The 14,049-nt window shown below is 42.2% G+C and overlaps 1 protein-coding gene across 1 annotated transcript in view; it reads left to right on the forward strand.

The window, feature by feature from the left end:
- Positions 1–11,620: 11,620 nt before the first annotated feature.
- The window catches only part of tp73 (tumor protein p73), a 24,139-nt gene continuing 21,710 nt past the window's right edge, over positions 11,621–14,049 (forward strand). The window contains exons 1-2 of the mRNA XM_076277006.1: positions 11,621–11,943; positions 13,231–13,482. Of these exons, the coding sequence (XP_076133121.1) occupies positions 11,923–11,943; positions 13,231–13,482 (273 nt within the window). The 5' untranslated portion in view covers positions 11,621–11,922. The remainder of the gene's footprint in view (positions 11,944–13,230; positions 13,483–14,049) is intronic.

Below are 14,049 nucleotides of genomic sequence, written 5' to 3' on the forward strand. Positions count from 1 at the left end.
AATGAAACAGACTACAATGTCAATAGCTGACATCCTTTAAGATGTTTTTGTTTGTGTGTAAAAAAAAATCAATTTGTCCTTAAACTGGACAAAGTTCAGCGCGATATGAATTCTTCAGTGGTCCCTTAGCCTACTTGCCCAAAGCGATAAGAGGGAAACATGAAAATTTGCATTAACTGCTTAACTGCATTAGCCTAGGCCTACAATAGCATTTAAATAGGCTAAGCATAGCTTTATTTGAAATGTTGTATTATTATTATTATTATTATTATTATTATTATTATTATTATTATTATTAGTGTAGGCTATTGTTAGTCATTAGCGCCTGTTTGTTGCGCTGTGATACTGTGATACTGAGCCTACCGGTCAATGCCATTTTTTGGACCAAATTTCAGAATCAACACATTTAATATGTCTATAAAATAATAAATTGGATCGAATATTGTAGTTTATTTCTGGAATATGAAAATCGACTTGGCCTGTTTTCTGAAAGATTCATCAAAGCATGCAGCTGTGCGCACATCATTAGTCCTCTGATGGCAGTAGGCTATGTTTAATTCTTACGGGACAATAATGCCTAACGGGACGAACCACTGACACCGCCGTTGCTAAGGATGCATAATTTTCCAAGACATGAAAATTATGGATAGGAAATATAAATTCATAAAGCTGTGGGAGAATATAGGTGGTCACAGTTAATTATGTTTCCTCCTGATGAAGTTTTGTTTCTCATCAGAAAAAATATTCTTCTTCTGAACCTTGAGTAAGGGATGCCTGACTGACCATGACTGACACAGTGTTTTATAGGCTACTTGTTTGGCCTACAGCAAGCAAACAACCTAAAAGACTTCATTCTGATATTGCCTACACAACACTCTATGGCTTGAATTCAATTCACTGTTTTCAATCCCCAGTTGCCCCTTTAATTGTGCTGGTACAATGTTCTCATGGTGGTAGGCCCTAGTTGTCACGGGAATATATCAGTCTAATTTATCCACAGGTCGTCTCTGGAAGATCCACATGGACGAAATACTGGCGCCTTACACATTAAGCATTTTTACCAGGCATATAGAATTTTGTATCACAGGATGTAAACAGCATTGTTATTAAAAACAAGATGTAGGCTAGGCCTAGGTATTGGCCTTGTCAAATAGTGTTGTGACGACGGGCATAATTACGAGTTTACAAAAATCCAAATATAAAGTTATGTGCCATCTCTGAGTTGCAGGTCATTATACATTTATTTTTAAAACTTGCGCCACATTGCGTGTCCTCTGGAGCCCAAACCTTTGCCACAGTTTTCAAAGCGACGGTGTCGTTGCTGAGGAGATCTGAAAGCGTAAATACACCTCATACACCTCTCCCAGGGGCGTACGCAACCACCACAGCAGTTTGAGAAGAGTAACTTTTTGTGAAAACCGATAGACATTTCTTATCCACCGGAAACGCTAGATTAAAATAACGCACTATAGATAGATCTAGTTATTTAATAATCAGTATTTTGTTCATTTTGGCATAGGAAGTCAGTTTTTCCTCCGACGCTATGGACAAGCTCTCTCTCCAACGACGGGCTTCAATAAAACCTGTTGCCTGGGCTAAAACAAAGAATGATTCATTTTTGTAGTTTATCCGTATTCATCAACTACTGCAAGAGACGCCCAGTCAACTTCAAAGGGTAGGCAAAGTTGTAGGTAAATGAAAAGGTGATTTTAAAGTGCCATAATTGCTAATAAAACAAATGTTTGTTCAACCCGTCTGATTTAATAAGATTGACACAAATAATGTAGCATTGTGAAATATGTGCAAGATGAAGAACAGTTTCCTTATTGTGGAAATGCTCACATTCAAATTGAAATGCTCAGTTTGTTTTTGTTTTTATCAGGCTTTTCTGTTGATAGCGCATAGTCTTCATAGCAACAGAGCAACAGTAGCTACGTTTTATGTGCGCACTTGTTTATTGCAAATCATGTTTGTTTTGGAGCGATTACACATTATCTATAATCTTACATGTAAAATAGCTTCAGTTTCAATTTCTGACGGCAATTGCTCACAGCAACGCAACGCAAGGACTTTTCCCCACCTGCATTCCATGTTCTGTCAGTCCCTGCGCAATAGGGGGAGTGATTATTCAAATAGACATGCTCCTTAGAGATCTGGTGTTGGTCTGTCATGGAAAATACATGACTGAGTATAGCTGACAAACTAACCATTCACTTGAAACAGATCAGCATTAGAGTGTTTTCGTATGTAAAGGCATTATTCATTTACACTGTCTGGCACACTTAACTTCCGTTCTTACGCGGTGTATGTGTGTGCGCGCGCGTGCGCATACTGTATACTGTGCATGCGTGTATCTGTATGGGAATAATGAGCTGAGTGACTGTGTGTATGTGTGTGTGTGTGTGTGTGTCTGTGTGTCTGTGTGTGGCACCTGCCGTGATATTCTTGTCCTGCATTAGGACAGAGTTCTCCTTTGATCCAGACTGTTCAGTGAGCGTCGGAAGGGCTGTCTAGCCCAGCATGCACCTTTAGGCTGCGCAGGTCTCTGGGGAAGGACGAGGCAGGTTAGGGCTTGCACTTGCAGCATCTCTGGGGCTGCTCATTGAATCTCTGCCTGATTAAACCAGCATAGTAGCTTGCTGCTAGGATGCTAGGAGCTGACCTCCACACAAACATCTGATGCACCTGATGATCAACTGATGATCAGTTGTCTTGGAGTAATTTTGACCACAGATGCATTATACCTGATTCTCCATTTTTCACAATCCCTTCCCTGCTATAATGATTTCAGTAGAAATGTTTGGGTTGGTCGGGTTTGTATCTAAATGTTTTGGGGTCTATGACAACTTGAATAACCTGATGTGTCTGTGTGTGTGTGTGTGTGTGTGTGTGTGTGTGTGTGTGTGTGTTTCAGAGTGATCTGCCCACCGGTGGATTGCCCCTCTTCTAAGATGTCCCAGTCTGCCACTGCTGATGACGGGACCACCTTTGAGCACCTGTGGAGCAGCCTGTAAGTGCCCACCCTGTCTCCACGACAACAACTACATTTAGCAAATCTGATAAAAGTGACAAGTCACACATGTCAGATATAGTCATAAGTAGTTTACTATTGTGATGCATATATCTAAACATACCCCCCCCCCCCCCCAATCCCCAGGGAGCCAGACAGCACATACTATGAGATGCCCCCAAGCGGTCACCCCAGTGGTCACCACGGGGACAGGGGCACCCCTTCCAACATGCCCGGAAACAGGGCAGAAGTCTGCATGGACGTGTACCACATGAGAGACATGAATGACAACGTCATGGTAAGAGTGCGCTGGGGGGAGTGCGCTGGTTTTTTTTTTTGGGGGGGGGGGGGCCTCACATATGTCAGCAGGTATGTGTACACATATGTATGTATGTATCAATACATAGGACAATCCACATGAAATGAGACAATTTTATGGTTATGGTTATGATTATGGTTACGGATTTGGCACGCCTTGACGCCTTTGTCCAAAGCGACACACAAATACAGAACAACATAATATTTAAAATTGAACAGATTAGAATGTTGGTCAAATATAATAAGGAGAATAGTAATAATAAACAACAATATCAATTCTATCAATAGCCTAATAAATTAAGCAATGAAAATGAGGGGAAAAGCAATAATAAAACAATAATGTCCATTCAATCAATTTGGTAAATTTTGGAAAACCTTCCTGCTCAACTCCCTCACATTATTTTTATTCACTGATATTGTGTGCTCCTATATCTCAAAGGAAGGTCTGCAAAGTTATGCCACCAAAATCTGATTATTTTACTTTACAGTACACATTCCTACCCCAATTTCAGAAAACTGTCCCTAATGTCTCCCCCAATATAAAGCATACAAAGAATAATTGTTATGCCTGTCACTCATCACTGCTCACCTCTAAATTAAGCTCTAAATTAAAGTAAGTAAAACTTTGCAGACCTGCCCTTGATATGTAGAGGCATACAATATTAATGGCTAAAGAAAATGTAAGGAGATTGAGCGGGAGACACCGATTGATTTCACATGGAATAACAAGTACAGTCCTGCACTGGCATGCATTTGCAATTGTGTAAAAAAGTGTGACCATAAATTGTTGTGTATTGTTGTAGTCCTTGTATCTTGAGGACCACTCTCAATTGCTTTAGACAACTAGTCTACCCATCCAATGCAGATCTCTGGTTGCAATTAAAGGCATCAAATTTAATACTTAAGTGTTCCTTAAATATTTTGCCCCATGCCCCCATTCATTCATTTTTCCCTTCACTCATTCGTCCATTAATTTAATCTGTTGTTCAGTCAGTCAGTTGTGGAGTGATGTATAGGATGATGGCCCTCCACTCCCTTGTGGCTCTGAGCATCCTCCTCCTGTTTGGGAATGGCTTCCCTCCAGACGACTCCATCTTCCCTCCACGACTCCCTCTTCCGCTGGTCTTTTCCCTCTTTTCCATGTGCGTTTTCCCTCTTCCTGGGGTCTTTTCCCTCTCTCTGTGGCGCGGTCTGCAGTCGGCAGTCTGCTGTGGGATTTGGTGGGAGGGGTGACACCTTAATTAGAAAACAACCCCACAGGCCCTGGCAAGGTGACACCTGCGGCCTACCCATCTGGGAGAGGAGAGTGAGAGAGAGGGGAGGGGGGCAGAACATGAGAGAGGGGAGGGGGGGCAGAGTAGAATATAGGGGTCTATAATGTACACAAAGGGTCATGTACAAAAGGTAGCAAATGTGTCAACTTCATTTATTTCAAGTCATACAACATTTTGTTTTTGGTTCAGAAAATGAATGAACTGTATATAAAGTATTAAGGTTTCTGGCTCAATTGATGAACATGTCAACATTGATGAACTGTATATTTCTGGATGATGGTCATGCAACAGAGCTATAAAAGTTTCAGGTAATTCTGACATACATGCGTCTGACCTAGTGAAAAAATAGGGGGAAACAGTTCTTTGTTGAGAATTTTTTACAAATAGATCAATTAATTGTAACAAACAAACAAATTGCACATTTTCAATTTAAAATTATGTTTAACAGTATTCCAGTGTAGTTCTAAGATTACTTTAGAAGTATGCCTATTTATTGTATTGTGGAAATAAAATCACAAAAGCCAAATTCAAAAGAAATCAATTTATGAAATATCATTATGTTTGATGAGGTTACATGTAATCTGTTCACTTCATTTGGCATGAAATAGCATAGAGAATGTTAATTACAACCCCATATCAGAAAAAGTAAATAAACACAGAATATGATAATCTGTAAATCTCGTAAACCTATATTTAGCTGCAAAAAGGACATAAACAGCATATCAAATGTAAAAATTTGAAAATGACAAATTTGACTATTTCATGGGAAATATGTTCATTGAATTTCATGAATTTCATGGCAGCAACACGTCTCAAAAAAATTGGGATGGGGACAACAAAATGCAGGAAAAGCAGTAAAGACAACAAAAGGAGAAACATTTCACAACTAATTGGGTTAACTGGCATCGTGATTGGGTATAAAAAGAGCATCCCAGAGAGGCAGTCTCAGAAGTAAATATGTGAAGGTATTCATCACTCTGTGTAAAACTGTGTGGGTAAAGGATGAAACAATATAAGAAAATTATTCTTGACATGAAATTGTGAATACGTTGAGGATTTCATCATCTACAGTACATGATATCATTAAAATATTCAGAGAATCCAGGGAAATCTTTGAAAACAAGAGAAGCTGAAAAACAATATTGGATGGCTGTGGTGTTTTGGACCTCAGATGACACTGCATTAAAACCAGACCTGTTTCTGAAAATAAAATCATTGTATGGACTCAGGAAAACCTCCGACAACCATTGTCTATAAGAACAGTTTAATGCTCCATTAACAAATGCTAGTATAAACTCTACCATGTAAATAAGAAATTATTTTAGACACAGAAATGCCACAAAAGCTCATTTAAGATGGACTGAGGTAAAGTGGAAAAAGGTCATGTGGTTAGACCAATCAAAATGTGTAATTCTTTATGGAAATCATGGACTCTGTGCTAAAGAGGACAGGGACTAACCAAATTGTTATAGTGTCCAGTTCAAAATCCAGTATCTACTGTATAATGGTATGATGATACACTGGGGCAATTCCACACGAAACTGTCACGTCCATAACGGCAACACAATGCCATGGTACGGTATGATGTGAATGAAGATTACTTGAAATTTGAGCATTCACTTTTCTTGGTTGTAGAACTTACATGAAAAACTTTTCACATAATCATTTGCATCATACAAATACCATGGCATTTAGTTGCCGTTTTGCATGGAATTGGCCACTGCCATCCAGATGACCTCTTGTTCAGGGAAGACCTTGATATATTCAAGGCTTGAATTTATCAGGAAAACAATGCCAAAAAGAATTCTGCACATACAGTATTTAAAGAAGCTGAAATGGCCTGTGTGCAGTCCAGACCTGTCAATTGAATGCATCATGGAATGAAAAACATGATTAAAGGAGAATTTCCGGTGATTTTTCACATTGATCTCGAGGTCACTGAGTACTGTCGGCATAAAAAAAATCAAAACAATTGGTTCTAGCTAGCTCAAGATGCTGCAGCCAACAGCTAGAGCTGCCAGGCAGCTACAGTGCTACACTCTGGGGGCATGAGCATGTCTCATGAACATGAACATATGTGAAAAATCGCTGGAATTCTCCTTTAAGAAGACCCTAGACTGTTGAGTCGCTGAAATCGTATATCGGGCAAGAATGGGACAACATTTCATTCTCAAAACTCTAGCAACTGGTCTCTGTTCCTAAACATTTACAGAATGTTCTTAAATGAAGAGGTGAAGCAGCACATTGGTAAACATGCCTATTGAGATGTGTTGCTGGCATTACATTTAAAATGAACATATATTTCCCTTGAAATAGTCAGATTTGTCATTTTCAACATTTGATATGTTGTCTATGTCCTTATTGCAGCTAAAAATGGGTTTATGAGATTTGTAGATTATTACATTCTGTTTTTATTTGCATTTTACACAACGTCCCAAATTCTTCTTCAACTTCACCCTGTTCAGGTGGGAAGGATGAAGTTCAGGTAAGGTGAGGTGAAGTTCAGGTGCGGCACAGGAACAATGTTGTGGTGACCTCCTGTCAGATCCCCCCAGGACATTAACTATTCTTAGTTGGCTTGTGAAAGCAGTCATATCCCATCACATTGCAACTCTCCAAATGGATTTTGTCATGTAACACAGAAAGATGATGTTCCCACATCCAAGTCAATTCTTCCTGAGCAAAGGTGTAAGTGGAAATCAATTCTCATCTTGTCCCTCCGCTCGGCATGCTGGGAAGGGTCCGGCCTGTCGTTTGGGCAAGTCTGGGCCTGCCGGCCGGGTTAATGAATAGTCATGAGGGGCTGGGGGAGGGGGGCGGAGCCTATTTTGTTGTTAGCTGCAGTGGTGGTGGCGGCAGCGGTGGTGTTGAGGGCCGAGGGTGGTGGAAGTTAAAGTGAGCATTCCCTCATCCCACCCCAGCCACAGCACCAGGCACCAGTCAGCCAGTTAGTTGCCACTTGGTCCACGCGGGCACTTAGAGGGGCCACCCCACCACAGAGGGGTCCTGAGCTCACCTGAGCGACAACAGGGTCACATGACGTGTGTGGTGGTGGGAGGGCAGGTGGTGGCTCTGTCCGTGGAGGTGGGCCTGTAACGATGCTCTACATCACTGCTCCAGTGAGACGCCTCAGTACGGTAGGACACAGCACACACTTGAACTTTATTTCATGGATTCTTATGATGTATTTTGCAGTAGCTGTCGGGAAAGAAGTTTAAAATGTTAAGATGTTTAAAACTTAGAGATAGTCTGTGCTGGTTTGAATGGATGTGATTATTTTTCATTGAGTCCATTTCACTGGTAGTAGTCTCTTGAGTTTTGCTGTCTTAAAAATCAAAATGTTATTGTAGAAGAGGGAAAGAAGTGTTTGGATTTGCAAACTTTTCATTTGCAAACTTAGATTCATTCATGTGTTATGCAATTACCATTTATCAAATGCAGATACATTATAATTTATCACATATATTTGTTGTTAATACCTGGTTAAATGACCAGAGAAGTCTCCCAAACTAGTATGAACACTTGAAGGTTGCATTTAATATTTCTGTAACAGTATATTTCTGTAGGCTTTTTCATGTAGTCGATGTTGTGCTGACAGAATAATGCAACAGGTGACTCTTCTCAGACATGTCCTACCAGACTTGGCCAGAAGAGGGCGATGTTTTGTCACACTTCTGGGGTCTCTGCTCAGTGCCTCTCAACCATCACCTCTGTGGCTAACTAAAGTCCACCTGTTGATGCTCTGAGCTGCTTAGCTTCTCTAATAGAAGTGTGTGTAGCTGGACTCAAGGCTCAGTCCTGACTTCAGCAAATCAGCCCATCATAGACATGGCCGTAGATGATCGCTCATGTGAAGTATAGGCTCAGGGACTTCATCCTAGAGGCTGGTTTTGTAGTTGGTCATTTTGTTTTGGCATTGGGCTATCATTCTGCTGGGTCCCTCATTTCTACTATTGATAAGCAAGGGGTGGGATGTACTGTATTGTGGTAGTTGATTTGGTGTGTGTGTGTGTGTGTGTGTGTGTGTATGTGTGCGGGTGTATGGCTTGCCCGTGTACAGTATATGTGTGTGTCTCTTTATCTACCTTCAGCTATTCGGAAAAAAATACACTCATTAGTCACTTAACAAGCAGTACACAAACATGGTTATGGTTATGGTTATGGTTATGGATTTAGCAGACGCCTTTGTCCAAAGCGACATATAAATACAAAACAACATAATAATATTTAAAAATGAACAGGGAACAGATTAAAATCTAGGTCAAATATAGTAAGGAGAATAGTTGTAGTACACAATAATATCAATTCAATCAATAGCCTAATAAAAAAAGCAATGTAAAAAAAGGGGAAAGGCAATAATAAAACAATAATGTCAATTCAATCAATAATATAAAAACAATAACATGCTAAGACTACATTAAGGAGAATATCAATAATAAACAATAATGTCAAATTAATTAACAGCCCAATTAAAATAAAAACAACATTATATAAACCATAACACATAAGCGCTTAAACAACTAAGTATATGTTGAATAGGAATGTCTTTAGACCCCTCTTAAACGACCCAAAACTACCACAGGAACGGAGAGCACTGGGCAGTTCATTCCACCAACATGGAACCACTGAAGAAAAGAGTCTGGAATTAGACCCAGTTTTTATGACTGGTCGACACAACATACGCTCACCAGAAGACCGCAGTGGGCGGTTGGGCATGTAAGGCTTGATTATTGAATTAAAATAACTAGGAGCAGATCTAGTTAGTGTCCTATAGGCCAAAGTGAGAGATTTAAATTTAATTCTGGCTACTATAGGGAGCCAATGGAGAGTAACTAGGAGAGGAGTTACATGTGTCCTCTTTGACTGATTGAAGACCAGGCGTGCTCCAGCATTTTGAATCAGCTGTAATGATCTTGTTACACAAGTGGGTAAGCCAGCTAATAGTGAATTACAATAGTCCAGCTTAGAGATGACCATGGTCTGAACAAGAAGTTGTGTGGAATCTTGTGTCAGATAAGGTCTGATCTTCCTAATGTTGTAAAGCATAAACCGGCATGATTTTGCAATAGAAGCTATATGCTCAGAGAAGTTAAGTCGGTCATCAATTACAACGCCCAAGTTTCGTGCCGATCTAGTTGGGGTCAGTGAAGTTGAGTCAAGCTGGATGTTAATCTGTTGGGGAATAGCTGTTTTAGCTGGAAACACCAAAAACTCTGTTTTTGAGAGATTAAGCTGAAGGTGCCGATCTTTCATCCAGGCTGAAATATCCTTAAGGCATGCAGAAATCCGGTGGGAAACACTAGAGTCATCAGGTGGGAAAGACAGGTAAAGTTGAGTGTCGTCTGCATAACAGTGATAGTCAAATCCATGGGAGCGAATGGTATCACCTAAGGAAGTGGTGTAAATAGAGAAAAGCAAGGGTCCTAATACTGATCCCTGAGGCACACCTGTGGTGAGGGCATGAGACTTAGATACCTGTCCCTGCCAAGACACGTTGAAAGAACGCGCTTTAAGGTAAGATTCAAACCAGTCAAGAGCTTTTCCAGAAATTCCCAGTTCAGATAGTATAGATAGGAGAATGTCATGGTTAACAGTATCAAAGGCTGCAGATAAATCTAGTAGAATTAATACTGATGACTGAGCAGAGGACTTAGCTACTCTCAATGCTTCAGTCACAGACAGAAGAGCAGTTTCAGTAGAATGACCACTCTTGAAACCAGACTGCATAGGGTCTAGTAGATTATTCTGATGAAGAAAGTCACAAACTTGCTTGAAGACTTGAACATGTGCAGATATGGATATACCGTCACACATACACACTAAAGCATTTGCAAATTCAGTGGCTATGGTTGTGTTTCAACTTGTTGAAGTGCATTCTTTAGTATTCTAGAGAAAGAGAGAGAGAGAAAGAGAGAGAGAGAGGAAGAAAGAAGTAGAGTGGGTAAGAGAGAGAGAGAGAGATTCTCACAGTCTCTTAAGATCTTGTCCAAAATTTGGGATGGTAGAGCTGCTGGTTTTCCCCCACCTGGCTGCATGGAAAGCCCCTGATTTGAGAAAAAAAAATTCTGAAAGGTGTGTGACGGTTTTTACATCTGTCTTTCGACTGACTTTTCCTCTGCCTGTGCCCGTGTCGGGGGACAGTTCCATTTGACCTCCATTTGACCTCCATTTGACCTCATTCAGCTAGCCAGGGTCATGAGCAGGGGGTTTTGCTATTGAGGATCACTGAGGGGAAGTATACTGAAACCAAAAGGTTGCTTTTATCTGTTTGTAAACTTGCCCAGGGTTAAGGTTAAGGTTAGAGTTTGCACACTTGCTACCATCGGCTGTCATAACCCTAAATCTGAGGATTCAAAGAGAATGTTGGTTTAGTCTGGTTTAGGGTGGTAGGTTTGGTTGGTCTGCACACACACACACACACACACACACACACACACACACACACACACACAAACCAAACAAACACATACACATACAGACACACACACACACACACACACACACACACACACACACTTGCATTCAGTCTCTCCCTCTTTTTTGTAAAAACAAACCTATAGCAAGTTTGAAACAGCTTTCAATTCTACTAAATATCATTCTATGTTTATTTCTGTCATTCATTTACTAAAAGTTGAATTAAGGGTCCATTGATCATTCAGACATATTATGTCTATCTTCATCTCTCAATGAAAGCATAATGTTTGTTGGCAGTCAGGTTAATTATTGCAAAGAGCATAACAATTGTTGACTGACCATGTATGGGAATTGGGAACTGCCACTGTCTGACCTACACTGCCAGCTGACCTTTCATTCCTCTCTCTCTCTCTCTCCTTCTCTCTTTCTCTCTCTCTCACATACACACACACACACACACACACACACAAACACTCATACACACACATGTCTGTTGGCTCCTGTTGACTCAGGCCGGGTGTGTGATGTGAAGGCTCTCTATGTGCGTGTATACACTTGTGCCCGTGTTGTTGCTTCAGCCGGGGCATGTCATAATTAGGCCAATGTGCGTTCCTCCACTCACTCTCTCCATCCCTCTATTGCCGCTCTCTCACTCTCTCACTCTCCTCCTCTCCGGCGTGGGGCTCACACCTTTGTCACGGACACAAGCACCTGGAGGAAGTTGGGAAGAGAGCAACAAAAGAGAAAGAGAGAGAGAAAGAGCGAGAGAGAAAGAGTGAGAAACTTGAGTTGTGAATGTGAGCACCACTGTAGAGAGCAGAGTAGACCTCGGGTGCCTGTCTAAAGTAAGGCTATGCTGCTAAAGTGCACAGATCAGTTCTGAAGAGAAAGAAAGTTCTTTGGATAATGTACTACGTGAAGAAAAAGGTAAATGTTTTGTGTGTGTGTGTGTGTGTGTGTGTGTGTGTGTGTTTGTTGAATTATCTTTTGCATAATGCATGTTTTTGGGGGAGTTATTATAGTGTTTCATAGGTGAGGAGAGATTATCATTCCTGCACTGCACATGTGTGAGAAGTTGCACTGACGCTTGCACCTGGAGCTGAGAGCAAACAGAAACTCTTCCTCAGATATACTGATGTACTATAATTTCAAAACATACGGAGCACTACTTGTTATTCATTGTGTGTGTGTGTGTGTGTGTGTGTGTGTTCGTGTGTGTTTGTTTGCCTGTCGTCAACTATAGGGTTGGGTCATGCCAGTTCACCTTCTACGCATGTACAGTACTTATCTCCCTCTAGCTGTGTGTGTGTGTGTGTGTATGTGTCTGAGTGTGTTTAAGTGTATCTGTGTGTCTATGTGTGTCTGTGGGGGTGTGTATGTGTGTTTGTGTGTCTGTATGTGTCTGTGGATTTGTGTGTATGTGTGTGGGTGGGGGGGTTTATTTCCAATAGAAATAGTCTCAGGACCAGAGACTGTTCAGAGACAGACTGAACCCCTAAAGGTGAAAACTCCTCTTTTCCGTCTTCCCTCAGTGTGTGGGGCCTAATATGTCCAGATATGTGCGAGAGACACATGGCTGGATGGTTTGGGTTGTAGGGTGGACTTCAGGGTAGAGACCAGTTTTAGGGACAGAAGTGGAGGGAACTCATTGGTCCTCAAGTTTTTACGGCTGTGTTGAGGTTCTTTACAAAGATAATATAACAATTATTTTGACCAACACGTCATTCATGTTTTTTCTTTCCTCTATTTTAATGCTGTCCAACTTTTGCGTGTGCTGCTTGTGATTTATGGTGGAGGTGGGGGAGGAGGATGGGTTCAGAGATGGAGGGGTACGGCAGGCAATTAGGCAGCGGACAGATAACGCCTGTGTTTTACAACTCTGCACCTACCCCGGGGGTAACACTCTACTGCCCCCTCATCTCCCCCACTGTTGGGGCTACTGCTGCTACTTGCCCTTTAAATCCCACAGAAGCTGTAACCAGACCCACCCTTAGTGTGTGTGTGTGTGTGTGTTTGTGTGTTTGAATCTGTATATGTGTGTGTGTGTGTGTGTGTGTGTGTGTGTGTGTGTGTGTGTGTGTGTGTGTGTGTGTGCGTGTCTGCCTTACTAACTTACCACCCTCCCCCGTCAACCCCTGTGAAAAAAAAAGAAAGGGAAAAAAGCAGAGCAGAGCTCACCTTTACCTGACGTGCGCTGTGGTGTGTGTGTGTCAGTCCCAGTACAGCCTCCTGAGCAACAGCATGGAGTCGAGCCTGGGCGCGCCGCCACGCGCTTCCTCCACCAGCCCTTTCGGCTCCGACAACGCCTCCAGCGTGCCGACGCCGTCGCCCTACGCCCAGCCCAACTCCACCTTCGAGGCGGCCTCGCCGGCGCCCGCCATCCCCTCCAACACCGACTACCCCGGGCCCCACGTCTTCCAGGTCACCTTCCAGCAGTCCAGCACGGCTAAGTCAGCCACATGGACGGTGAGTCAAGCAGGCCGGCGCTGTGTGTGTGTGTGTGTGTGTGTGTGTTTGGGGGTCGAGCGTGAGCGCTCTGGGGACTGCTGGAGATGTGTGTATGTTTACATGCGTGTGCACATGGGAGGCAGTGGTGGTGGTGGACTGTCAGTGCTTGAGTGTACATCTGTCTGTGGGATCGGGAATGTATGTGTGTGTGTGGGAATGCAAGTGTGCATATGTTTGACATTCTGTGTATCTGTCTGACCGTCCGTCGGGATTATGATTTAAGTATAAGTATAAGTATATGTACTCTTTTGATCCCGTAAGGGAAATTTGGTCTCTGCATTTATCCCAATCCATGAATTAGTGAAACACACTCAGCACACAGTGAGGTTAAGCGCACACACTAATCCCGGCGCAGTGAGCTGCCTGCATCAACAGCGGCGCTCGGGGAGCAGTGAGGGGTTAGGTGCCTTGCTCAAGGGCACTTCAGCCGTGCCTACTGGTCGGGGTTCGAACCGGCAATCCTCCGGTTACAAGTCCAAAGTGCTAACCAGTAGGCCACGGCTGCCCCCACTGCTGCTGCTTTAG

The sequence above is a fragment of the Alosa pseudoharengus genome, unplaced genomic scaffold (genome assembly GCF_046254945.1).
Source record: "Alosa pseudoharengus isolate Yale_2024_CS ecotype anadromous, Long Island Sound unplaced genomic scaffold, YU_APseudo_1.1 YU_APseudo_1.1_scf_9, whole genome shotgun sequence".
NCBI classification, from domain to species: Eukaryota; Metazoa; Chordata; class Actinopteri; order Clupeiformes; family Clupeidae; genus Alosa; species Alosa pseudoharengus.